General features: G+C 40.9%; 1 protein-coding gene and 1 long non-coding RNA gene across 2 annotated transcripts; one reads left to right on the top strand and one right to left on the bottom strand.

Moving 5' to 3' along the window:
• The first annotated feature begins 1,112 nt into the window (after positions 1–1,112).
• On the top strand, positions 1,113–12,039 carry LOC137096123 (uncharacterized). The gene is made up of 5 exons (XR_010909298.1): positions 1,113–1,852; positions 2,429–2,505; positions 3,372–3,570; positions 5,020–5,132; positions 11,906–12,039. It is a non-coding gene; the product is annotated as an uncharacterized lncRNA (long non-coding RNA).
• TAL2 (TAL bHLH transcription factor 2) lies at positions 11,584–26,974 on the bottom strand. Its single transcript, XM_060762562.2, has 2 exons — positions 26,651–26,974; positions 11,584–12,358 (listed from the first exon to the last, which is right to left on the bottom strand). The coding sequence occupies exons 1-2, from the start codon at positions 26,907–26,909 to the stop codon at positions 11,985–11,987; spliced, it is 633 nt and encodes a 210-aa protein (XP_060618545.1). The 5' UTR covers positions 26,910–26,974; the 3' UTR covers positions 11,584–11,984.
• Positions 26,975–27,340: the final 366 nt, after the last annotated feature.

The raw sequence follows: 27,340 nt of genomic DNA, 5'->3' as shown, positions 1-27,340 counted from the left end.
TCAATACAGTGCTCTGTAGATTTCAGGACAGGGCACTTGAACAAGAAAAAGGGGAGATGTCCTCCTGCTTTTGAGCACCAACCTGGTGAATATGGTGCAGATTTACACCCGGCCTGTCTTCCCAAGAGATTTGCAGGATTTTTCAGAGGTAATACTGATGGAATCGTTCCAGGAGTTGCATGTGACATCTGTAGATAGTCCAAGTTTCGCAGGCATATAGCAGGGTTGGGAGGACAATAGCTTTATAAACAAGCACCTTGGTATCCCTTCGGATGTCCCAGTCCTCAGACACTCTGTGCTTCATTCGGAAAAATGCTGCACTCGTAGAGCTCAGGCGGTGTTGTATTTCAGTGTCAATGTTGACTTTGGGGGAGAGGTGGCTGCCAAGGTAGCGGAAATGGTCAACATTTTCTAATGTTACACCATTAAGCTGTATTTCTGGCATTGGAAAGGGATTGGCTGGTGACTGCTGGAAGAGCACTTTGGTTTTCTCAATGTTCAATGACAGGCCGAGCTTCACATATGCTTCTATGAAGGTGTTTAGAGTCGCTTCAGAGGCGGCCCTAGGTAATTTTCAACGTAAGCAAACAGTATTTTGGTGCCCCCACCCCCACCCTCCAACCAATCACTGGTATATATTTTCTGTTCGTCGTGGGAGTTTGTGTGCCATATTTGGTTCAATTCCATCACTGGTGTTCAGAATGCTCTTTGATTGTAGGTGAACTATACATCCCAGTAAGTACAACTCGCATATGTCAAGGTCTATTTTCCCCCAAGAGTGCCTCAAGAACGCCCCTGGGCAAAATCAACTATACTGCAAATGCTTACTTTGCGTAACGGGTTGAGCCGCCCCTGAGTGGCTTGTAGGTCTTCTGAATGCGTACAGAAGATGTCATCAGCATATAGGAGCATTTTGAAATTATCGTGTAACACAATAATTCATGTACTATGTAACACAGTTTTTGTTCCTGGGATATAAATGTCATTTCCTAATTGGTTCTACCATAAAAATGTAGAAAAAGGACATCCTGTTGCACATTTTGCTGTAGTTTTTTAATAAGTATCTCGTAGAGTCTCCACCAATTCATCATAGTTTGTGGCAGCCACAAAAATGAAGTTTCTGGAGGAGAACAACTACTTTCAAAATGCATACTGCACTATTAAACAGGAACTAACACTTTCAAACCAGGAGTGGAACATTTTTCAAATTTTGTTACATAGTGCAATGGGTGGCATCTGAGAATCAATGAAACGTGGTGCGTTGGCCCATTTCCCCAGTGGGCACTTAGAAAACTAACAGTTGAGTCCCTAGCACTATGTATCCTGGCAAATACGAGACCCTTTCCCATTTTTTTAAGGAAGGAAGGGAGCTTGCAACAACATGCAATGTTTGCACCAGGATTGTGCATTAGTGCCTTTCTTACCCAATTCCGCACCAGCCCATTTGCAACACTCTCCATTTTCAAGAGCGCCGTGGGCTTCCCAGAGGGAGCTTTGTCTTAGGAGACAGGAGATGTTTTATTGTGACTCGCATCCGCATTGTTCTCCATCGCCACCACCCTACCCATGTTCCCACCCCCCATCAGCCCTAGGTGTGGGGCACCCTCCGCAGCTCCCTTCGCAGTGTTTGGGATCATGAAGTACAAATTAGCATAATCAGATTAACTGCATGGGGCTGTACATTTGAAAAGGACGTGGGAAGGAGGGGGAGAAGGAAGAAAAAGGAAGAAGTTTCCCAACAAAGGGGCGCCCTGAGGAGGGCAGAAAGGGTTTATTGCTGTTGGGCCATGGAGCTGAAGGCTTTGCACCTGCATGGCGGACAAGTCCTCTTCTCACTAAGGACTCTTAGATGGTATTAAAACATGGGAGGGAGGGAAGAAGAATGGCCGACTGAATGAAAGAGGGGCTGAATGAACCAGCCTGCATCCCATTAATTGATTTATCGGGATAGGGAATGTGCAAATTGCTGACAGCGGGTAAAACGGCCGTTTGATTTCTACTCAGCATGGAGAGGAGGAGATCAGCCAAGTAATCTGGTCTATCGAGATAAAGAGTTTTAGACCCTCTGCAAGAGAGTGATAAGAAATGCCCAAATCCCATTGGTGGCTTGGGTTGTGTTTTTGGCTTTGCTTTTCAAATCCTGCTGGAATTCTAGCAGGGGGGCGGGAAGGAAGAGCGTTAAATTACATTTCCAAATATGCAGCTTTCTTTCTTTGCCTTTTCTTTTCTTTTGTAAATTTAAAATCCAAAAAATAGAATAGAAAGAATTAAGCGGGGGAGGCAGACCTTCAGGGTAATTTGCCCTGCTTTAGGCAGCAAATTTTAGGATGCCATGGAAGAGCAGGAAAATTCTAATTATTTAGTTTTATCTATCTGTTTGTTTATTTGTTTGCTTGTATGTTTGTATGTTTTGTTTTTTCTGCCTCAGGTGCCAAAATGACTTGGGCCTCATCTGAAGAAGAGGAATAGTTAGTGGCTCATAAGGACAGACTGACTTTTTTGAAAGTAAATGCATGCTATATATACTTATGTATAAATCTAGAAATTTTAGTAACATTTTACCCATAAACCAGGGTCGACTTATGAGTCCTGTAAACCCTGTAAGATAAAGGTTTCCGCGTGATTTTAAGTCTAGTCGTGTCCGATTCTGGGAGGTGGTGCTCATCTCCATTTTGAAGCTGAAGAGCTGGCGTTGTCCATAGACTCCTTCAAAGTCATGTGGCTAGCATGACTGCATGGAACGCCATTTCCTTCCCGCCATGGCGGTACCTGTTGATCCGTTCACATTTGCATGTTTTCGAACTGCTAGGTTGGCAGGATCTGGAGTTAACAGCAGGAGCTCACCCCGCTCCCTGGATTCAAACTGCCAGTCTTTCAGTCAGAAAGTTCAGCAGCTCAGCGCTTTAATCTGCTGCACCACTGAGGTGCCAGTAAGCGCTGTAACTCTTATAAAATAAAAAACCATCCCTTTTTATGAGTAGGTTGGACGTGTGGAGCTCATGCTGAGCCCCAGCCCTAATTTTGGCCCCCAAACCTGCCATCAGTTTATATGTGAGGTTGACTTATACATGAGTAAGTATATACAGTTTAAGTAAACCTTTTCCAAAATGCATGGGATAAGAAATATTCCATATTTCAACATGGAGTGTTTCAGTTTTCAGAATTCCAGATAAGGAATGCTCTCAACCTGTACCACAAAAGGTCAGGTTCAAATCTTTTTAAGAAAGGCTTGTGTGGGGAATTTGATTTACAATAATTTTGCTTCATTCACTTGTGAGATTTTCTGGTTTTGGCTGGTACTGAAAAGCTGATCTGCACGACTATTATAAGATTTTGCAGGTTAACTTCCCTTTTCTTTCATTCTTCTATAGCAGGGGTCCTCAAACCTTTATGGTTCAGGCCCAGCCTATTTGAGAGACCGCATCTCCTCCTACCAGCCTGCACGAGCCCTGAGATCATCAGGAGAGTCCTTCCTCTCGGTCCCACCACCACCACAAGTACAATTGATGGGAGTGAGAGAGGGCCTTTTCAATGATGGCCCCGTGGCTCTGGGAGTCCTTCCTCAAAGAGGTACATTTGACCCCCTCGCTATTGGCCTTCCGCTCCCAAGTGAAGACCTTTTTTATGGAAGCAAGCCTTCTCTGACAACACAATAACAGCCATCTCAGCCAGCTAAGACTCACATAGCCAACGCCTTGGAGCTCTGAGTCAGTTAGTTTAATGTTTCAACTTGTTAGGACACCCTCAGTAGCCTGAGGCACAGGAACTTTAACTATAATGATGAGATAGTCAAGTTAATTAGGATTGTTGTTGTTTTGGCAGATGAGATGGTCAAGTTAATTAGGATTGTTGTTGTTATGTGCTGTCAAATCGTTCCAGACTTAGGACAACCCTAGGTCTAATGATAGGGCAGGGACTGGGTAAATGACCTCAGAGGGCCACTTCTAGTCCATGGGCCTTAGTTTGGGACCCCTGTTCTATAGAGTGGGAGAGTAATGGAAAGCCCTCCCCAAAGACTCTGGTTTGAAATTTCTCATCAAAACCACCGACCATCAAGGAAGAGAACACTGTCCTTAAACCGATTCCACAGGAAGATGCTCAGTGGGTCAAGATCATGAGGAGTATTTTGGATGGATAAGCTTTGAGTGCTTAGAATCTCTCTTCAGCTTTAGCATGGCTTTGTAACTGGATAAATGCTAGCTGAAGGTGAGCCTAGGGGTTTTTTTGGAGGGGGGGTGGCCAGTGTAGACAAACCCTACAATACTCACAATCTTCTTTGATTGACCATATTGATTATGACATGGGCAGAGCTTTCCAAACAGTATCACATCATGGTAATGTGTTGGCTGCAGTTTGTAGACGTGTCGTGTGAATGAAACCGAAACCTCTTGAGTCTATGAGAAAAAATAAAAAGGAAAAGTTTTATGAGATCTGTTGTGTCCCCATACATTTGGTCATTACAATTTATGCATGTGTCTGTAGCTCTCATAAAGGGTTGGTATAACTTCTGGTTTTCTAGTAAACTGAATTACTGTGTCATGAAATTATGCATGTCTAAAAAGGTGTGTCACCAACATAAAATGTTCAGCAAGCTCTGGCTTTAGAAATTGAAGTCCAAAACATCTGGCAGAACAATTATTCACTAATTCTGGCATAAACTGTAGAAAAGGCTGATGGATGACAATGACAAAATACATATTCAGTACTGTGAAGGTCGCAGGCCATGACCTCTCCCTGCACTGCAATCATGGGCAAAAAGAGGAGGCAATGGGTCTTAGCAGCCAAAATGTTGGTCTAGGGCAGATTTGGGAAATCCAGGTTCATGTCCCTGAAACTTACTTGGTGGTCTTAGGCTTGTTGCTCTCCATCAACTTGCCTGGTGAGGCACAAATCCAACTAATATAATAGTATGTTAGGCACAAACAGTTTTCTCAAACCTTGAATTGCTAACCTTTGTGAATCTTAAATTGTAAAGGAAGATATCCCTTTAATCCCTTCAATCATTATTTCCTTTCATAGTTCAGAAAATGTGAATTCTAGCCGTTTCTTGCCATGAAGCAATGTGAAAAAGTTGGACCCCCATCAGAAAACTGTGGATGTGCCCAGTGCATCAACATGCATTTGTGTCCCTTGTAAGTCCCTTTTATTTTTCCTTACCTTTCTCTCTTTTAGTTTCCTTTTTAGCACCTGCTGTTTTAAAAGTACAATCGTGGCTATGAAAAAAGGATGGCTTTAGATTCATTTTATCTCTCTGGATTTTTGGACTGAACGACGTGACTCTGAAATGACCTCTGGCCTCACAGGTCAACAGTTAAGCTGCCCATTCTCTCATTCCCCTTTTTTCGCTTAAAGCATGAAAGCACTTGTCAGATGTCAGATGGCTACCCCATCTTCACTTGGTCAAAGCAGACAATTCCTTTCTCGCAAAAATGAAATCGGTGGAAGAGTACAGGCAGTCTCCGGGTTACAAACATCTGACTTACAAACGACGCCTAGTTAAGAACGGGGGTGAGACAACAGGAAGTGAGAGAAATCGACCCCTTGGAAGGAAAATTCACTCCTGGAAGAGTTACCACGAGGAAAGGGGGTCTCCATTGAAGCTTTGTCAACCATCCTTGTTTCCACAACAAGTCAGATTTTTCAGCTGACTTCTAGAATGCTTTCCTAGTTGACAGCAAGCAGGTGTCTGTAGAACTGTATTTTTGTTGGTGTTGTGTGCCTTCAGGTCGTTTTTGACTTATCGTAATCCTATCACAGGGTTTGGTTGGAAAGATTTGTTCAGAGAGTCTTGCATTTGGTTTCTTCTGAGGATGTGATTTTTTTTTTTACAATTGTCTAAAGATATTTTGGTTTTGCAGATTTTTCTTAAGCAACATCAGACATTGGCTTACTTATACTAGTTGTACACATGGTTGAAATTGGCTACTTACATTCTAACCTCTTCCATTCTAAAATTATAACAAATACAGAGCGAGAGAGCATCCTTTATCTTGATTTCCAAAATACACAAAAAATGGCTGAGATAGGGACACCTTTGCTTTTTGATGGTTCAGTTACACAAACTTTGTTTCATGAACAATTTTTTGAAAAAAATATTGTGTATAAACTTGCCTTCAGGGTATGTGTAGAAAATGTAAAAAATGTAAAAGAATGTCATGTTTATACGTGGATCCTATTGCCAAGATATCTCATTATGTATCTAGACGCTAATACAGGTATTCCAAAATCTGAAAAAATTCAAGCTCCCAAATACTTCTGGTACCAAACAGTTTGGATAAGGGATATTCATCCTCTGTGTGTGTGGATCGAGGAATCACAGTGGCGTCAAATTGCATTATTCTACAGTATAGATACACACTGGGGAATGTAAGAGTTAGAACTGGGATTAAGTTGCATTTTAGCTTCATGTAGGTTAGGCCAGGCATGCAGTGCAGGAATGCAGAATTTTCTTTTAGCTGTTTGGGCAGGATTTTGATTTTCATTCAGAGATTCCCACTCCCTTTCTGTGTTCTTGCATATTAAAGGATGCTCACAAGCCAATATAGTTTTTTGTTTGTGTGGTTGGATTGCTTTGACCACACGTTGGCACACTCCATCAGACTCAGCGATTCCTTTCTATGTCCTACAATTTATTTGAATTACTGGGAAATACAGTTGAGTACAAAGTCAGAAATTTAAGCATTGATCATCCGAATAATTTTTCATAAACATCCTCTATGGTGATGCAAATTTGCTCTCTCTCCATCTTCCTCATATGGCCATATTAATGGACTTGAATAGCTGCTGCCTACTGAGAGACCATTATGTTTATTTGCCTTCTTTAATTATGTTCTTATTTATAGCCCGAGGTAAAACAGAGAGGAACAATTTTACATGTCTTTCATTGGGCTGAGATTAAGAAAGCTAAATTACATAGGTCCTATCTTTTCTTGGTTTTTTGTTTGTTTGTTTTTGGCTTGTGGAAGCAACTCCTTAGAAATTGGGGTGCAGCGCTGATACTGCTGTTGAATTAACATCCCATTCCCAACATTCTGTACATTTGTAAATTGTGTGTGCTACAAACATTCCTACAGTTTTGCCCTGAGTTTCAGAGCTTGATCCTACTTTTCCAGGAAGAAATTCAGGATGAGAGTGCTATCTAGAAATACATGTCTGTGTGCTTGATTTACTAGACTTTTAGGAGCCCCCGATGGCACAGTGGGTTAAACCCTTGTGCCACCAAGACTGGTGATTGACTTGTCAGAGGTTTGAATCTGGGGAGAGCATGATGAGCATCCTCTGTCAGCTTTGGCTCCCCATTTTAGTTATTTGTCATGTCAGGGCAACCAGTCAATTGTATTACATTTCTAACACAACAGAACAAACAAACAGACAAAATACAAAATTTGTGAGTTTGGTAGTTGATTAACTGTCCTTTGACCAGTATCTGGCCACTTGGAGTGTTTCTGGTGTTGCTGCAAGGAGATCCTCCATTGTTCATGTGGCAGGGCTCAGGGTGCATTACAGCAGGTGGTCTGTAGTTTGCTCTTCTCCACACTCACATGTCGTGGATTCCACTTTGTAGCCCCATTTCTTGAGGTTGGCTCTGCATCTCGTGGTGCCAGAGCACAGTCTGTTCAGCGCCTTCCAAATCGCCCAGTCTTCTGTTGGCCCAGGGGGGAGTCTCTCATTTGGTATCAGCCATTGGTTGAGGTTCTGGGTTTGAGCCTTCCACTTTTGGACTCTCACTTGCTGAGGTGTTCGAGCGAGTGTCTCTGTAGATCTTAGAAAACTATTTCTAGATTTAAGTCGTTGACATGCTGGCTGATACCCAAACAGGGGATGAGCTGGAGATGTCTCTGCCTTGGTCCTTTTACTATTGGCTGCTACTTCCCAGTGGATGTCAGGTGGTGCAATACCGGCTAAGCAGTGTAATTTCTCCAGTGGTGTAGGGCGCAGACACCCTGTGATAATGTGGCATGTCTCATTAAGAGCCACATCTACTGTTTTAGCGTGGTGAGATGTGTTCCACACTGGGCATGAATACTCAGCAGCTCCCCATGAGAGAAGCCTTCTATAAGGTTGGTAAAACATCAAACATCTGGGCATCCCCTGGGCAACGTCCTTGCAGACAGCCAATTCTCTCACACCAGAAGCAACATGCAGTTTCTCAAGTGGCTCCTGACACAAAAAAGTAGACTTTTAATTAAACAGCATTTTCTGTGTAATTCCTGTTCTTATTACTTCTCGTACCAAGAGAGTTAAGAAGATGAATACATTTGTTGAATTGCACAAAATGACAAATCTCAACCCAGGTTTGGCATTATTAAAAGAAGAACTGAAATAGCATGTCTTTGTAAATAATTTATTTCTTAATATATTAGGCATTAAATACTATTGCATACAGGAAAAGATATCAGTTACACGGTATTTGTTCATAGCTATAGAGAGGAATCACAAACATAAAAAAGTGCTGACAAAATAAATCTTTGGTAGAGTAGTCTAGTTAAAAATGCAAGTTGTACATTAACAGTAGAAAGCTGCAATTATTTTCCCCTTTTCCTGTAAAACTTAGCAAGACATTTGACACAAATTGTTAAGTGAAGGATTACTTTCTCCACAAAAATAGTAAATAGTACCTGCCCCATTTTTTTCATTAGAACAACATTGTATTTGAAAAGTGAATCAATTTTTATTAGTTTGGTGTATTTGCAATAGCTTTAAACCATAAGAAACAAAGAACATATAAACCCAAAACGAAAGTGGGTAGGGACTTTAGTACCTAATTTTTGAAAAAAGAAATACCAGTGAAGTTGTACCAAGGGCAGATTTATCAAGTGCTTAGAAGTACTTTGAAATTCTTCATATCTCAAGTAGATTTTCGCTGAAGATATGGAAATCTCATGGAATATTTTCATATATAACGTTTATAATCATAATATGAAAATATGACTAAAGTACTGTGCCATCTCTCACAATACAGTGACTTTTTCAAGCATGGCACAATTCATTCCCCAAGGGTCCAATTTTTACTCGCTAGGTACACATTTTAAGATCTAACTCCAATGAATTCAACAAGACTTACTTCTAAGGTTCAAGAAAACTTGTGTATGATAGGACTCAATGATTTCTCAACATTCAGATGACCAAAAGATTATTGGATGCTGTCACTTATTTGTTATCTTGAAGAAAGTGCGCCCTCGATGCATGATCGGAATAGACCTTGAGCCTTCTGATGGTGATACCAAACCAGGACTTTGGAGCAAGATCTAACAAGGTTCATGGGCTGGATCCCATGCAACGTCTTGCGGGATTTCTAAATTCAAAGGACTTCCTAGGATCTTGGCAGGGCTACATATAAGCCTGCAAAATGTATGTGATGTATCTGATTTGTTTTTGTTAATTAAAGTTATAGATATCCCATTGAACCCTTAACACAATGTCCAACCTCTCTGTGTAGGTGCAATGAAATGAGGCTGAAAGTAGGGTTGTGCGTAGATTTGGTTTCCCTTGTTTCCTTCGATACTTCGGGAGTTCGTAATGATAAGGGCCCTCCCGGTACAAAAACCCACCCAACATGAAAGCAAGAGGAAGCCAATCTTGGCTCCTCCTCCCTACTCTGCATCACAGTTGAATCTTTTTTTATTTTCCTTTATTTTCATAAACATCCTCTATGAATCTTTTTATTTAGTGGGCCTGGCTGGGAATTGGGGACCTATGAATATGGAAGGCTTCAGGTATCTGGCAATCAGAAATGGATAGCGATTCACTCGAAATGCACAAGCCTAGCTGAAAGCTTCTTCAAATGGCTCAGCTATATACATGATGTTGTTATGATGCCATTCAGGTTTTTCATCCCAATAAGCTTTTAACCTTTAATCTACAAATTGTCCCCCAAAGCTGAGCAAATATACATATACATATACATAGGTGAAACAAAAATGCTTGACTACAACCACATTTATCGTCAGTATTCTCTACATCACTTTGCAAGGTGCAAAGAGCTTTTAAAATTACATGAGGTATACAACAAATGTCAACAACACAGGTAATAATAATCTAGGAGTTATAGGAGCCAGTGAAAGAAAGGGGGGGGGGGTATACTGAATCATTAACACATCTAGAAATATCCAGGCCACAGAGTTAGCGTCAACAAAACACATTTCTTTAAAAATTGATAATATAATATGAGGGGGTATTTTTCTATTTCACGTTGCAACTCCTGATTGAGGAGTCAAAGATCAAGTCCTTCATATTTTAAAAGTGAAATAAATGATTCAAAATGCTAAACCAATCCCTTGCTGACGTCAACTGATGTTTAATGCCTTAAATGTAAAATAAATCTGCCCCTCCATATTACTGGATTACCAATTCCACTAACTCTAGACAACACAGTGGACCATGAAAGTTGCACACAGATTGCCCACCACTGCTTTAGGTCAGTAGTTTCAAAATTATATTTTAGAGCACACATAAATATGCTGTGAGGAACTGAGAAAACAACCTTCTCTAGGGGCATTATATCCCATTGTGGCCATGCTGTGGGTGGGAATGGATTCTTCTCAAAGGAGGCACACACTAAAGCAGGCATGAGCAAACTGGCTCTCCGGGTGTTATGGAGTTCAAGTCCCATGATTCCTAACAGATTGTAGGCTGTTAGGAATTATGGGAGTTGAAGTCCAAAACTGAGGTTCTAATACCTCAGTACATTTCAAACCCCAGAACTCCATGGTCATCATTGTTTGGTGTGAAAAAAGTCCTGCATCAGTGAGGTCTTTGTTGGGTTTCTGAGTTTTAAAGGAGGAGTTGAAATCATGAAACCTATTTCAATAGTCTGTACTAAATAGCTCTTTTAAAGGTTAGACTAAACGCCAGAGTGGATTCTCCAGATCCCTGACATAGAAGCCAGGAGCTGTCCACTGAATGCTATTGTAGCTCTACTCTAGACTGATGTTTGCATCCAGAACACAAACTTACCAGTGCTCCTTAAGGGTTCTTTATTTGTGTTGCTCATCTCACCCACATACTGTGGTTCCCCTCTCCCATGGTCCAGTTAATACATGACTGGTTACTAATGGGGGGAGTACACAGCCCTTTCTTCTATTACATGGGTCCTCACAGATGGAATGTGAGGGCCTAATTCCTATAGCTACTTTCTAGAACAGATGATCTAATTAGTGTGTTTCTTCTTTATCAGAAAAGGGAGGATCATTTAAGATGTCATATATTACAGGAGGGATGGATTCATTCGTCTACATCAGTGATTCTCAATCTGTGGGTCCCCAGGTATTTTGGCCTACAACTCCCAGAAATCCCAGCTAGTTTACCAACTGTTAGGATTTCTAGGAGTTGAAAGCCAAAACATCTGGGGACCCACAGGTTGAGAACCACTGGTCTACATGAAAGGTCTGACCAGCACAAAAAATGTATGACTGGAGTCTACAAGTTACCATTTGGTCAACTTGGAAGCAACACAATGCCATTTCCAAATACAATTTGGGCCAAATTTGGCTTATTTTTTCAGCATTGTTGGTGCGGGGTGGATTGGGAGAAGTAGGCAAGTGAAACTGTTACATTTGTGGATGCATTTTCAGGGGAAAATACTTGAAAAAAAATAAATTGGAGAGAATTGTAGTCGCTTTGGGTAGTTTTTGAAAGAATACATCCGGCCCACATTTTCTTTATCCTTGTGATAAAGGCAAGCAGTGGGCAATAGGGTTCTTGCCACCAACGGTTTTCTGTGACACATATCAAAGATATGGAGGCAAGTTGCAGCTTTGGAGTGCTACTTATCTTCCAGAAATGGAATATTTCTCTTCTAATTACTGAAAATGACTATCTTCTCTGGGGGAGGGGGGAACATTACACCGAATGCACTTGAGAAAAAAAGCAAATAAATAAATAAATAAATAAATATTTTACATAGGCAAACAACCCACGACTTATACAAAGGGGGGACTATCATATGACTACCACCAAGATGACCGGCCCAATTTGGTGGCTCATCACGGAGAAGATGTTTCTGACCAGCACTCTGGGATGTTGCTGCTTGTGCTTGGAGAAGGGACCTCAGAGTCTTCCATGAGAGTCAGTTCATCCATGCTTTCCAAACTTGGATTCTGCTGGAAAAGCCCAAGTATCCTTCCTCGCGGAGGCATCCCTGTCTGCTGCAGGCCTTGCTCTCCAAGGACCTTGACAAGGAAGTTGATGTACCTCATGGCCAAACGGAGGGTCTCGTTTTTGCTGAGTTTTTTGTCTGGTGGGTGGGTGGGAATAAGCTTTCGAAGCTTAGCAAATGCACTGTTGACGTTCTGCTGCCTCCATCTCTCCCTGCTGTTGGTGAAGATCTTTCTGGTCATTCTGAAGACTGGCAGCAGAACTGGAGGGAGAAGAAGAAGACGACAAAGAGAAAATGATAAAGAACCCAGAGAAAGGATGAATTGGATCAAAGTTACAGAATAACTCTTTTCACACACCCTGATAAGTTCTCTTTATAGTTCTGAATGCTGGTGGTTTTGACAAAAATAGAAGAACCAAATACTTACACGATGTAACACAATTTTTGTTCCTGGGTTATAAATGCAATTTCCTAATTGATTTTATTATAAAAACATGGAAAATGTTTATTAAATAAAGTTTCATCTATTCATTCAAAACTTGCAGCTGGACATGTAAACATTCACTGAAAAGCATTGTATGCCAAGATAAATGGTAGCCATATGGTACCTTTGGGGAAGTAGTAATTCTGATTATTTTCCCAGGACTTCTCAACAAAGATCCCATATATTTATTAAGAGCTTGGAAAAGGTCCTTTTGGGGCCACAAGTCCCAGGATCCCTCAGTCAGTATGGCCATTCACCTTTCCAAGCTCTATATTTTTTTTTCTTAATGCGCTCTTTGTGTACAATCTAAAAAAAGCACTCAAATAAAGGAACAACAAAAAATTACAAAAATGCACCCAATAGCAGTTGCTGGTTTCTATATCATTGAGGTAATAACCTTTTCTAGGTTCTAGTCCAGGCATGGGCAACCTTTCTAACTTGGGGCCACATGCTAGCACTACCTGCTAGGCGGACTGGCTGCCCAGGGATAGAAGGAAAAAGGAAAGAGAAAAGGAATGAAAGATGAAAGGGAAGGAAGGAAGGATGAAAGGGAAGGAAGAGAAGGATGGATAGAATGAAGGGAAGGATAAAGGAAAGAGAGAAGGAAGGAATGACACAAGGGAAGGAAGGAGAAAGGGAGAGAGGGAAGGAAGAAAAGATGGATGGGACCACTGAAAGGAGAAAGAGGGAGGTAAGGAGGAAAGAAATAAAAGGGAGGAAAGAATAGAAGGAATGAAAGGAAGGAAGAAGAGAAGGGAAGAAAAGGGTGGAAGGGAATGGAGGGAGGGGAAGAGTGAGGGAAGGAAAGATGAAAAGGAAGGAAGTAGAAAGAGGGAGAGAAGGAAGGAAAGAAGGAAGGGCAAAAGGGTGGAAGGGAAGGAGGGAGGAAGAAAGAGGGAGGAAGGGTGGGAAGAAGTAAGGAAGGAAGGGTAGAAGAGAAGGAGAAAGGAGGACAGAGAGAAGGAAGGATGAAAGAATGGAAGGGAAGGAGGAGGGAGAAAGAGGGAATGAGGGAAGAAAGAAGGAATGAAGCAAGGATGAAAGGGTGGAAGGGAAGGAGGAAGAGGGAGGGAAGGAGGAAGGGAAGAGAGAAGGAAGGAAGGATAGGATAGTGAGAGAGAAGAGGGAAGATAACAGAGCCCAGGGGGCCGCATCCGGGCCCCGGACCTGGGTTTGCCCATACCTGTTTGAGGACCCTTCCACACATCCCTATATCCCAGAATATCAAGGCAGAAAATCCCACAATATCTGCTTTGAACTGGGATGTCCTGCCTTGATATTCTGGGATATAGGGTTGTGTGGAAGGGCCCAGAGTCCGAACTTTAAATGAGCAATTTGTCGTGGTTCTGCACCTTGGAGAGCTCTTTTAAAATGCAACCAAGAGCCTGAACCTTATATGGAAAGCATCAGTTTCAGAATTAGATGAAATATTTCATTAGATGGAAGGTCACTGGACTTTCATGAACAGTTTTCTTCAGTATGGATCTGTGTATGTGCTTTTAAGTCATCTGTCATCTTATGGTGACCTGATAAATGTCATCAAGTTTTCTTAAGCAAGGGACACTCAGAGATGGTTCTGCCAATTCCTTCCTCTGAAATATAGCCTACAGCACCTAGTATTCATTGGCAGTCTCTCATCCAAGTATTAACCAGGGTTGGTCCTGCTTGGCTTCCAAGACCAGACTGGATCTGGTGTCTTTAAACAGTATGACTACATTATTTATGAAAGGACAGCCAGAGCTGTCTTTCTTCGGCTCTCTCCTTTTGTCAACAGAAGCCCTGTAAGCAAATAGCAGGCTTTGTGAGTAGGGCTATGTTTAAAAAGTGTATCTTTGTGTCCTGACATTTGTACAAGATCGGTAAACAGTGGTACCCTATATATCCTAGGAAACCTTTTTGAAAGGGATGATGTCTCCAGTTTCATGGGGTGGGAGGGACAACGTTCATAGCAATGCAACATGGAGTTCAGCCCTTAGCATGTTTTCCCCTAAAACACACTGTGTCTAGCTGGGTTTATTTACATATAAGTGCCACAGGAGTCCATTTGCTTCCTTTTAAAATATATTTTTACTACTTACAATCAGGATGTTTGCCATCTGTGTTATTTAAGTTCCCACTGCCTAATTCTGCCTTCCGAACAGAAATCACTTGAGTGAATATTTCACAGTGGTGCAATAAATCTTGAATTACATCCCATGTTCAAAAATGTTTGCTTATCTGTATCTGATGGTGAGGCATACTAGCACTTTACACCACTCTCTTTTAAATCACCAAACTACATGAAAATGTGGAGTTTTAGGCTACATTTTTGCACGTTACGCTTTTGTACGAAAGAATTGCTCCAGGACAAAGCCTTTCTGAGAACATAAACCTGTGCCATTTTTTAAATCAGAAGCTAATTGAGAATATACTGCAAATCGCTTCTGGGGTGAGAGAATTGGCTGTCTGCAGGGACGTTGTCCAGAGATGCCTGAATGTGTTACCATCCTGTGGGAGGCTTCTCTCATGTCCCCACATGAGAAGCTGGGCCTGACAGACGGGAGCTCACTGCGTCTTGCAGATTTGAACCGCTAACCTTCAGGTCAGCAGTTCAGCGGCACAAGGGTTTAACCTATTGCGTCACTGCGACTCCATAGCCTGTGTCACAAAACTGGCCCAGTATGAGCTTGCAGAGATAGAATCTCTTTGTTGTAGAGATCCGACTGTATACAATACAGTTACACCCTCAACCAACAGGGCTTGTAGTACAAAGGAGTTAAAATCTAGAGAACAAAAATTCTCCCCGCTTCTGCAAAAACTGAAAATGGTGAAGGCATTGCTTTGTGTACACACATACCTTCTATTGCCCATTGCCAAAACATGAGTTGCTCACATTATTTCATTTTTAAAAAACCTATAAAACCTCTTTGTGCAAAGCAACATGATGTCTGTCTGCACATTGTGAAATATTTCCATCTTACTACCTTCAACTCTTAAAAACTACAACTCAGAAACAAGTGTTCCTCCAAACCCACATTTCTCAATATGATAAAGAGTGGGGAGGGAGCTATATATACATCCTATAAAAGGTAAGATTGCCCAATGCAAGGAAAGCTTGATTATGATTCTCTCTTTTTCAACTGGCCGGGGCTGCAGCAGGAACTGTAGGTGAAATCTATTCTGCCTGTTTTAAAAAGAGAGTTTCCCTAACAGTTCCTCGCTCAAAGCTACATTTCTGCTGGGCATATCACAGTAAATGGCCGTTCTAGCAACATTAATACTCATAGGCTTGCAAAGAAGTTCTGCATCACCTGGTGGGAACAAAGAGTTGTAAAAAAATTACAAATAAAATAAAATAGGGGCCCTTCCGCACATCCCTGTATCCCAGAATATCAAGGCAGAAAATCCCATATTATCTGAGTGTGGACTCAGACAACCCAGCTCAAAGCAGACATTGTGGAATTTTCTGCCATAATATTCTGGGATATAGGGCTGTATGGAAGGGCCCTCAGATCTTGAGGATATATAAACAGCTCAATAACTGTTTTTATGGCAATAGTATTTAATTGTACTTATACGAATCGGCCATCATAGATTACACATTAGATGTGGAATCCCATCACAGATATGCGTACATGGAGTCACAGTTTCTGCTACAGTTGACTGCCATGAGGCAACACAATGTAGAGAAAGGGTTGTAACAATAGGGCCCCATACGCGCCAAAGAGAGCCTACCATGTGTCCCATAAGCTATTTTATCATGCCCTCAATCTGTGAAATCTTGGAATTTGTATTTCTGTGACCAACTTGTAATTCTTTTTAAGGGAAATCTTGTGGCATTTAAGGGAATAGGTTAGACCTCTCCAGCTTTTTTTTTTTCATGTAAGGAGCAACTTGAGAAACTGCAAGTCGCTTCTGGTGTGAGAGCATTGGCTGTCTGCAAGGATGTTGCCTAGGGGATGCCTGGATGTGTTACCATCCTGTGGAAGGCTTCTCTCATGTGCCTACATGGGAAGCTGGAGCTGACAGATGGGAGCTCACCTTGCTCCCCAGATTTGAACCCCCAACCTTTTGGTCAGCAGTCCTGCTGGCACAAGAGTTTAACCCATTGCACCACTGGGGGCTCCTTGCCTCCCCAGCTGATAATACTACATACCTCACCATACTGCAAATGCCAGGATGGAACCAAGATCATTAAAGTAATGTCAGAGTGCTATAATTGTATGATGTAGATCCCTTCAAATGTCTTTGTCAACCCCTGGATATGCCAGTAAACTGCAAATATTGATGCACACACACACACACACACACATGTATAGTACACTTGTACTATAATAAGGAGGTATGTATGCATATTGGCCTTCCCTCTATTGTTAATCTTCTATGAGAGTTAAGAGATGATACGAGCCCTAATATGGTAGTTTCATCAGGATAGAATTTTGTGGAACGAGAATGGACCCAGAGAATGAATGGTGGATTTCCTAATGCTGTAGGGCATTTTGAAGTAAGACACCGCCATCAAGAGAGATTGCATAAGACTCTTTTAAGTGAGTGATGTACACATTATCATCCAAACAGAGGGAACAGCACAAGGCCATTATGAATCATGACCTTACCAGTTTATAATTGTATGCAATAGCATTATATGTGGCAATGGATGAAGAGGATTTCACCAGAAAAAACATTATTAGAAATATGGAGATTTTTTTTGTTACAAAAAATATATGATGAACAACAATGAACACAATAATGTAACACACCCATAAAACGAAACACTGGGATCACTTTCCAAACACTGTGGGTTGGAATGATTGCCTCATTTACCAGAGGCAAAATACTATCTAGCAGGAGGTGAAGGTTGGACATGCCTGCTCTCCAGCATGATGCCGGCATCACATAAGCTTCGATCTTGAGTTGGCTGTGAAATGGCAGGGAGAAGGTTTGAGGAAAAGAGACAAAAGAGAGTCAAACCGAGTTTATTCTCGGTTGGCGCCAACCGGATATAAACCCTGCTGGTATTCCAGGAAACAGGGTGATGAACAAAGGAATTGCCTTGGTTTATATACCCTTTATAATAATATGCATACATCATACAAGAGTCACAATGTGCGTCACAAAATTCCACTTTTACATTGTTTTCAATAGCATATTTTTAACTTTGACCTGTAATCTTCCATTAAGCACGTTTATCTAAAGAGCTGCTATTAGTGGACCATCCTGTACCTCATAGCACCAGAGTGTCCCTGGCTACTGATAGCAAGAACTTCCATCCATCTTAAGATAAGTCCTTTCCTGGTACAAGGAAACATCATTAATCTTACAATAAGCCCTGCTTGCTACGAGATGGAAGGGTCTCTTGATATTTACCAGAAACCTTAGACATCCTTTCCATAGACCCTGGCCTCTTTCTGGCCTCTTTGTGGCATCTAATTTGCAGCTTTTAGGAAGAGCATCTCTTTCCAAGAGAATATTCATGCATACATATCCCTTTGTGATTTCATATTTTCTAACTCCTATTTCTAATATGGTTGCATCCAATATATATTTTCCAATATGTGTATTATGTATTTCCATCATGCCTTCATCAGCTGGACAACCTGTAAAGAACTTGATGGCTTTGTTGGAGTTAAAGGCCCCCTTCTTTAAGCATGAAAAAAGAGACCCACTTTATACTTTAAAGCTTCATAGGGGACAGTACTGGAAGACAACCTTCCTCTAGGGCCTAGGCCACCTTTCTCCAATCTTAGGAATATGTTATACGAGGCAAGCAAACCGCAATTACAGCAGAACAACAGCATGTTATCCTTGGACTTTTCACATGATGATCCGTTCCTGGTGGTCTCCCGGAGGGAAACAACCCAGAAAGATATATTTTACAAATGCAAATAATTCATTAATAACTTCCTTTCATAAACATCTTTCAGTGGTCTGCTACTGGGAGAGCAGCAGGAATGACATCATGTGATAAGTCCCTTCTTCATCCTTCAGCTTCAAGTGAAAGAATCAATTTGCAATTGTGCATTGGGTAATTTCAGACTATGGACTTAATGCAATGTTTCTCAACCTGAGGGCTGAGACCCCTGGGGGGTGGTCACGAGGAGATGTCAGAGGGGTCATCAAAGACCATTGGAAAACAGTATTTTCTTTTGGTTATGGGGGTTCTATGTGGGATATTTGGCCTAATTCTAATGTTTGTGGGGTTCAGAATGCTCTTTGATTTTAGATGAACTATAAATCCCAGCAACTACAACTCCCAAATATCAAGGTCTATTTTCCCCAAACTCCACCAGTATTCAAATGTGAGCATATTGGATATTTGTGCCAAATTTGGTCCAGTGAATGGAAATAATCCTCATATCAGATATTTACATTATAATTCATAACAGTAGCAAAATTACAGTTATGAAGTAGCAACAAAAATAATATTATGGCTGGGGGTCACCACAACATGAGGAACTTTATTAAGGGGTCACAGTATTACGAAGGTTGAGAATCACTGACTTAATGGTTTTATGCCGTACCCACTCAAAATTCTGGATGATCATATTTTATTATTTGAACTGTGAAGCATACAGCCAACCTCTATGTTTACTTCTCCCAATTGGCCACTGCCATCCCATCCTTAGCAATAGCTTTGATACTCAAATGTTCCTGATATGTTCAACAAACAAACAAGATCCTTATGTCTGTTTACCAATATTGTAGTAGTAGTAGTAGTAGTAGTAGTAGTAGGAAGAGGAGGAGGAGGAGGAGGAGGAATCATCATCATCATCTTTGATAAAAGAAAGGGGAAAGCATATTTTGGGGATGTATGCTAGAGGAATTCCTTTTTTGATGAGATATGTAGTATTTCTGTTTGCTAGGCTGGGCAATTTCTGCCAGACAGCCCCTGGATGCAGCTATGGCCCCTTCTACACTGCCATATAAAATCCAGATTATCTGCTTTGAACTGGATTATATGGCAGTGTAAACTCATATAATCCAGTGCAAAGCAGTTATGTGAATCATCTGCTTTGATAATCTGGATGAAATGGCAGTGTAGAAGGGGTCTCTGTCTACCAGTCCCAATGACTACTAGATTGTTCATCAGAACATGATCAGAGAACACTCTTACACAGCCATTAAGCTGGCCATCTTTACTTTCCCAAACCTCTGAGTTCCCTAGTAGGACTTTACACTTCATCAGCTTCATGTAGAAGCACAGTCAATTTGTTTTGAAAATTAAAATAACAGAATGAACATCTGTAATCCCATCTGTTCCCAGCCAGCTACCTCATCTCTGCCTTAAAATGTGCTTGCTTGTGTTTTCATAAGAAGGAATCAAGGCAGCTGTGCTGCCAGCTTCAGTTTTGACCACCCAGGCCCCTTCCACACAACCCTATATCCCAGATTATCAGGGGAGAAAATCCTGCAATATATGCTTTGAACTGGGTTATCTGAGGGCCCTTCCACACAGCCCTATATCCCAGCATAGCAAGGCAGAAAATCCCACATTATCTGAGTGTGGACTGAGTGAGATGCCTGGACAAAGAACAACAGCAGCAAATAATTTTTAAGAGTCCTGCAACTGTCAACAGATTTTGTTTTATTTATTTTATTTAATATTATTAAATTCTTGGGTTGGAGATTTATTGAAAGCACGATGTGGATGTTCCCTCATGGTTGTAGGTTATTTATTTATTTATTTATTTATGTATTTAGGACTTTTATATCCCAATCTTCTCTACCTCCGTGGAGAGACTCAGAACAGCTAACAGCAAAAATTCAATGCTAGACAATAATTAACTATTTAAAACAACACACATAATACAATAAGTTCAAAATGCATATAAGTTAAAATACATATAAAAACAATTTGCCATCTCAAATTAAAAACATCATCCAACTCAATATGCACATTGTGGTCCAATAGCTCTTAGTCTTTACCGGTACCAACCATCACTCTGCAAATGCTTGATTCCAAAGCCAGGATTTCATTTGCTTCCTGAAGGTCAAAAGGAAGGGGGTAGACCTAACCTCATTTGGGAGAGAGTTCCATAGCCGGGGGGGGGTCACCACAGAGAAGGCCCTGTCTCTCGTCCTCACCAAGCACATCTGCGAAGGTGGCGGGACTGAGAGCAGGGTCTCTCCAGAAGATCTTCAAGCCCTTGATGGTTTATAGGGGAGAATAGGTTGGTTGGTCCCCTGACCAAGAGCCCTTCCATACAACCATATGACCCAGAACATCAAGGCAGAATAACCCACAATATCTGCTTTGAACTGGGTTATCTGAGTCCACACTTCTATATATCAAATCAGATAATGTGGGATTTTATTCAGCTGTGTGGAAGGGGCCCAAGGGGCCTTTCACACAGCCATATAAACCAGAAAATCAAAGCAGAAAATCCCACAATATCTGCTTTGAACTGGGTTAGCTAAGTCCACATTGCCATATTTTTCCTAATTCAGGGGTTTTATTCAGTGTGGAAGGGACTCAACAAATGTATGCTATGGGTTTCCCCACTAGACTTTGTGAAAGACCAACACCCTGAATCTAGATCTAAAAAACATCAGTACACTCAAGGTGGCATACAATTGTAATGGTTATCAAGGTTCAATCTTAGCCAAAGGTTCTTCGTCAAAGTTTTTGCATTATGCAGCCTGTAAGGGTTCTGCCTTGTTTCTTTTGTTCTAGGTACTCAAACCAACCCTACTGACATGAATTGAACCCAAGCAGAAAATGATTTCTGCTCATTCACTCTTAGTATATGACATATAAATTTGCTTGGAGGTATCCAGATATATAGCTGGGATACACCTATATTATGTATTTCATATATATGTATTATACTGTTCATTTTGCATTATAATCACCAATCATTCAACATTGATAATTTGCAATCTATTATCTCGCTTAAAAAATCCCATCTCATCTTGGAAGCCAAGCAGGGTCTGTCCTGGTTAGTACTTAAATAGAAGACCACAATGGACACCATACGCTGTAGGCTACATTTTAGAGGAAGGAACTGGCAACCTGACCCTGAGTTTTCCTTGCTTAAGAAAACCCTCTAAAATTAATATGCTCACCATAGGTTGACAGGCAACACAAAAAGGATGAACGGACTTTACGACGTAAAACAATGAAATCAAACATAGGCCTCCAATCTGTTATTCCCTGCTCTGTGATCTCACAAACAATGGATCCAATATTAATTTGAGTCGGCACAGATAAATTAAACGGCTTACAATATCTTGTGGACTCAAATAGAACCACCCTTTCTGATTTGGAAACCCTGCCTCCAGGACCTTCCACACAGACATAAAACCCAGCATACCAAGGCAGAAAATTCCACAATATCTGTTTGAACTGGGTTATCCGAGGCACTGCCATATATTCCAGCAGATAATGTGGGATTTTATTCAGTTGTGTGAAAGAGGTCCTAATTCCAGGGGTTTGTAAACCGGCTGTAATTTTCCAAGTGTGAAATTAAGGCAGCCTAAGCATGTTCAAATATATGTTTATGGGTTATGCTATCATATATTTATATGGGGGAAATACCTCATTCTGAACCTTGTCACAGTTTAAGACCTACTTGCAATTTCTCGGTGCCATAAGCACTACTGTTTCAATCAGATGGAAAAATTAACAGGCAGAGAGGTGTGTTAAAATAGAAGAGAGCAGTGGAGCTCAACATAATGTATGCTTAGAATGCCAGTTTCGATAATTTGGCAAAATGGAGCTTATTAAGGAAATGGAATACTGTTTCCTATTATTATTATTATTATTCCACTTTTTCTCAGACTGAAGACCCAAAGCATCTCCCTTCTTCCAAAAAGATTTATCTTATAATGTATTCCAATGACAAATCTATAATAAGTACCGTGTATATTTGCAAGAAAAAATATATATAATTAGTAATATCGTTTCAAAGAGATCAAATATTTGTCCTGGAAAGCCAAAGAAACAAATGCAACCCAATGATGTTACAATATAATTATTAGTGTCAATGAAGAAGATGGGGATTTGGGCATATTATTATTATTATTATTATTATTATTATTATTATTATTATGGAATCCCCAGTAGCACAATAGGTTAAACCCTTGTGCTGGCAGGACTGCTGACTGAAAGGTCAGCAGTTCGAATCCGGGGAGCAAGGTGAGCTCCTGTCTGTCAGCTCCAGCTTCCCGTGTGGGTACATGAGAGATGCCTCCCACAGGATGGTAAAACATTCGGCCATCCCCTGGACAACGTCCTTGCAGACAGCCAGTTTTCTCACACCAGAAGAGACTTGCCGTTTTTCAAGTCTCTCCTGACACAAAAATTATTATTATTATACTGATACAAAAACACGGTATGTCACAGCAAATGAGATCTATATGCTGAATTTTGTATCACAAAATCACAAGTCGAATACTTCCCAAGCGTCGAGGACTGTGTGATATTATTATTATTATATTTGTTATGTTTATTATATTTATTTATACCCTGCTTTTTCTCTCCACAAGGAGACTCATGTGTTTTATGTGTTTTAAAAGTAAGAATAAGCTTTACAGGAAATGTTTCTAAAGAACAACATAGGCCTACTCTGGTTTTCCTTTTAATTTGAAAGGAGAAAATGTGTGTGTTTGGGTGCACATTTTTAAGTAAGACTGAATATAAAGTCATGGCTCCCAACCTAGAGGCTTCGGGGCTTGAGGCAAAAAAGACCCCAGTGATGACAACGGCATTACTTCCTTCATTTGCTGCCGACTGTTGCAGGCAAGGACCCTTGTGGAATTTTGGATTAGGGTGATTAGGCTGCAATTAAGTGCCGCCGAAATTAATGGGGCTGCATCCTAAATAATACTTAGGTCTCCTAATGAAGCCCGCTTTTATGTCAGAATTACATAGCAATTAGAAATGGAATTAAACAAACAACCTAAGATTAGCGCCCCAATTATCGAGGCTGTTATTTAAAGGACTGGAAGGAAGAACTGCTGTCGAAATCCTCTTATCCAAAGAAGAGTTATCTGCTGATTCGAGTAGGTTTTTCAAAAAATATTGTGATGTCGATTCCAGATAAAGGATGGGGACAAAATTAGCATACAATATAGATAAACGAGGGAGTGCAAGTAAGAAAGAAAGAAGGAAGCTAGTGAAGATAAGAAGAGGGATTGGATTTGGGATTTAATCTTCTGGAATGGGAAAAAAGGGTCTCTATGGGGTCCCCAAATGCCCAAATCAGGTCCCCTGAAACAACCTGTTCTTTGTATTGTCGAAGGCTTTCATGGCCGGAATCACTGGGTTGTTGTAGTTTTTTTCGGGCTATATGGCCATGTTCTAGAGGCATTCTCTCCTCACTACCTCTGAGGATGCTTGCCATAGATGCAGGCGAAATGTCAGGAGAGAATGCCTCTAGAACATGGCCGTATAGCCCGAAAAAACTTACAACAACCCAACCTGTTCTTTATGACACACCCTTTGGTTTGGATGAGACAAACAATGGTCCAAAGGAAATAGAAGCTCTGGAAAATGCAATCTCAATTGCAGGGAGTTGCACTGAATTTTCCTGCTCCCAAAGGGTCTGTCCACATTATATTAAGCTTCATCCTTTTTTAGGGTCAAATATGATATAGCAATGGAGGTTCAAGAAATAGCTCCTCTGTCCTCTGAACTATTGCAGAAAAATCACCAGTGAAAGAGCATATCCAGAGATGGTGACATGGGTCAGTTTTATTCTCTCCTTCACCCCCCCCCCCTTGCCACTCTCCCATAAAAATGGCTGCTGCTCTTTATCTAGTTTGTTGTATTAGGAAAATGCGAGTTTTCTTGGCAAGAGAAATAGCAGCTGTGGGAGGGAATTTTTCATTAGAAATAAAACAAATGGGAAGACTTAAATGATTCCTCCCCAAATGCCCAAGTCCCAGTTCAGCCTAGGGACTCCAGTGCTGTTGCTTCCTGCAAAATATTTACATCCAGGTTGAGAACCACTGGCCTATCTGATATCATTAGCTGTTTTCCCATCAAGAACTAACCCAAACTGACTCTGCTTAGCTTCCAAGATCAGATGGGATCTGGTGCCTGTAGGTTATTCCTTACCTATATCTGTATGTTACTTCAAGTTTCTTGTTAAGTTATGGTAACCTTATGAGTTTCATAAGCTTCTCTCAGGTCACTGGTTCCCAACCTTTTTTTGACCAGAGACCACTTTGACCAGGGACCACTTGGCTAGGGATCACTTTGACCAGGGACAATATTGGCCAGGGACCACTTTGATCAGGGACCACTTTGACCAGGAACCACTTGACCAGGGACTACTTTGACCAGGGACTACTCTCCAACATTAGTACCAAAAGGGTTATGAATCAGCTTTTGGTCAACTTTAGATTCGGTTTGGTTGTTTGGGGTGCTGATTCAGAAAATTGCATTGGATTGGCCACATCAGCTCTAGTTTCTGATACAGAACATATGCCACCCAGTAGTCGCCATCTGCTCACCCACAGAAAACCATATTTAATAAGCCTTGGCACTATAAGAGGGTTTTGCAAAATCAATCCCGTTGCAACAGTGTAGTAACGGTGTACTACACTGTTGCAAGTGTAGTAACGGTGAGGCTGCGGACCACATTTTAAATCTTGTGGACCACTGGTGGTCAACGGACCACAGGTTGGGAACCACTGTCTTGGCAAAGAAAACATAAAGGTGGCTTTGCCAGCTGCTTTCTCTGGACTACAGTCTCTAGTAGGCAAAATGGTGTCGAGAGATGGTTTATAAGCAACTTTTAATGTGAATATAAGTGATTTAAATATTTGTATATATTTATGGTTTTATGTCCAGGCATTGAATGTTTACCGTATATATGTTGTGCTCTGCCCTGAGTCCCCTGCGGGGTGAGACGGCAGTATATAAATGTTTTAAATAAATAAATAAATAAATATTCATTGGTGATCTTCCACCCAATGACTATACTCTTGTTTTGTTATTGTTATCTTTTTAATATTACATAGGAAAATGGACAAAATAAAATAAAACAAAACTTCATTGTCTGAAAATGAATCAGAAATGTTTATGCACCTTGTAGTGTATACAAGGGAATACAGGACTGCGACTGTCATGTAGTTCAAAGAATAAATTAAATTTCCTTTATTTCCAGATATATTATCTGGAAACATTCATTGAAATACTTTATATGAAAATCATTGAAATACTTTATATGAAAATACACCCACTGATCTCAATAGCTGTTTTCATATAATGTGTTCAGCTGAGATGAGGGTGTCTTTACAGTAATTACAGGTATACAAAGTGAGAAATCTATAACTATGCCTCTTGTAGTAACATAGGAAAACTATTATTTTAAAACCTGGGGAAATATTCAAAGGAATACATTCTGTGCATTTGAGGGTTTTTATTATTATTAAAGACGTGAAAAACATGTGTATACGAAATTCAAATTATAAAACTGGTTTAAGAGAGTGAAGCTTTTAGGTGGCATAGTAATCAATCATGCAGTGGCATGTAGAGTGTGAAAAAGACAATCGTATTCACATAGTGACATGCTTTAAATCCTATGAATACAATTTTCTTTCCATTAATTTTGAGATGGAAGAATAATAACAACACAGAAATTCTCCATGACATTAAATGTTAACAAATGCTTTAAAAAAGGTTTTCTTTACTATTACAAAGCTTAAGCATTGGCTCGTTGAGATTTCATTTTATTTTACAGCATGTAAAATTCATCTAAGAAATGCCACTCAGACCAATAAAAATTAAAAAAAATGGATCATACCACAGTCAGATTCCAACTGCAGTGCTTACAGACTGTCAAAAGCAACAGCAAAAGGTATGGAGTCCGACTTCATTCCTGAATTTAGCTACCTGTCAAGTAGTGGCATTTTGACACAAGTCGGAGTTTGGTCTCAAAAATCAGAATGCCAAAGAGCTTGATTTTCTTTTTCACCTGCACATACAACCCAGTGTTGGGGAAACAGATGCCCATAAAATTCCCTGCAGTGCCATCAACCATGCTTTTCAAATCTGAACATGTATGCACACACATTGAAGGAAAGTTATCAGAAAGATGAACCTGCTCAAAGAAAAGGATCGAGCAAGGCTTGCGACCTACCTTTTCTCCAAAGATGGTGCAAGTGGACGCTGCAGAAGTGTTCGCATGCGGCAGAAGTGAGGCTGTGACCCTCTGAGCACTTTGCTCTCACAGACTGCTCCGAAATGCAGGCGCTCCTCTCTCCTGACAATCCAGCCAATTGCTGATCCCTGCCTGCTGCCTCATTTATAGAATGCCAGCTCCTTTGTCTGGCGCGTGTCACCACTAGTGTTAGCGATCCGGGAAGCTTATTCGGCATCTCCAGGGAGATTTGTTTCATGCTCCATCTTCCTCCCTACCCGAATCCTAGTCTGGGCTGGAATAGGTGGAAATGGCAGTTCCGAGCTTTGTTCTGAAATGCCAAGTGTTATTGTAGACCCACGGTGTGTGGGTGGGAGACTGGAAAAGCTGTTTTACTACTAAAGAACTCAGAAAAGTTCATAGAACCATAAAATTGGAAAAGACCCCAAGGGCCATCCAGTCCAACCCCCTGACATATAGGAATATAGAATCAAGGCACCCAAAAGATGGCCATCCAGCTTCTGCTTAAAAACCTCCAGAAAAGAAGATTCCGTCACCCTCCGAGGCAGCATATTCCACTGTCAAATACCATCAGGACTCTTTTTTTGGCAATTTGAACCCATTGCTCCATGCCCTAAATCTCCAGAGCAGCAGCAAGCAAGGGTCCTTCCACACAAGTCATATAACTCA

The sequence above is a fragment of the Anolis sagrei genome, chromosome 2, assembly GCF_037176765.1.
Source record: "Anolis sagrei isolate rAnoSag1 chromosome 2, rAnoSag1.mat, whole genome shotgun sequence".
NCBI lineage: Eukaryota > Metazoa > Chordata > Lepidosauria > Squamata > Dactyloidae > Anolis > Anolis sagrei.
The sequence above is the reverse complement of the archived record's forward strand: the minus strand, read 5'-3'. Positions and strand labels throughout refer to the sequence as shown.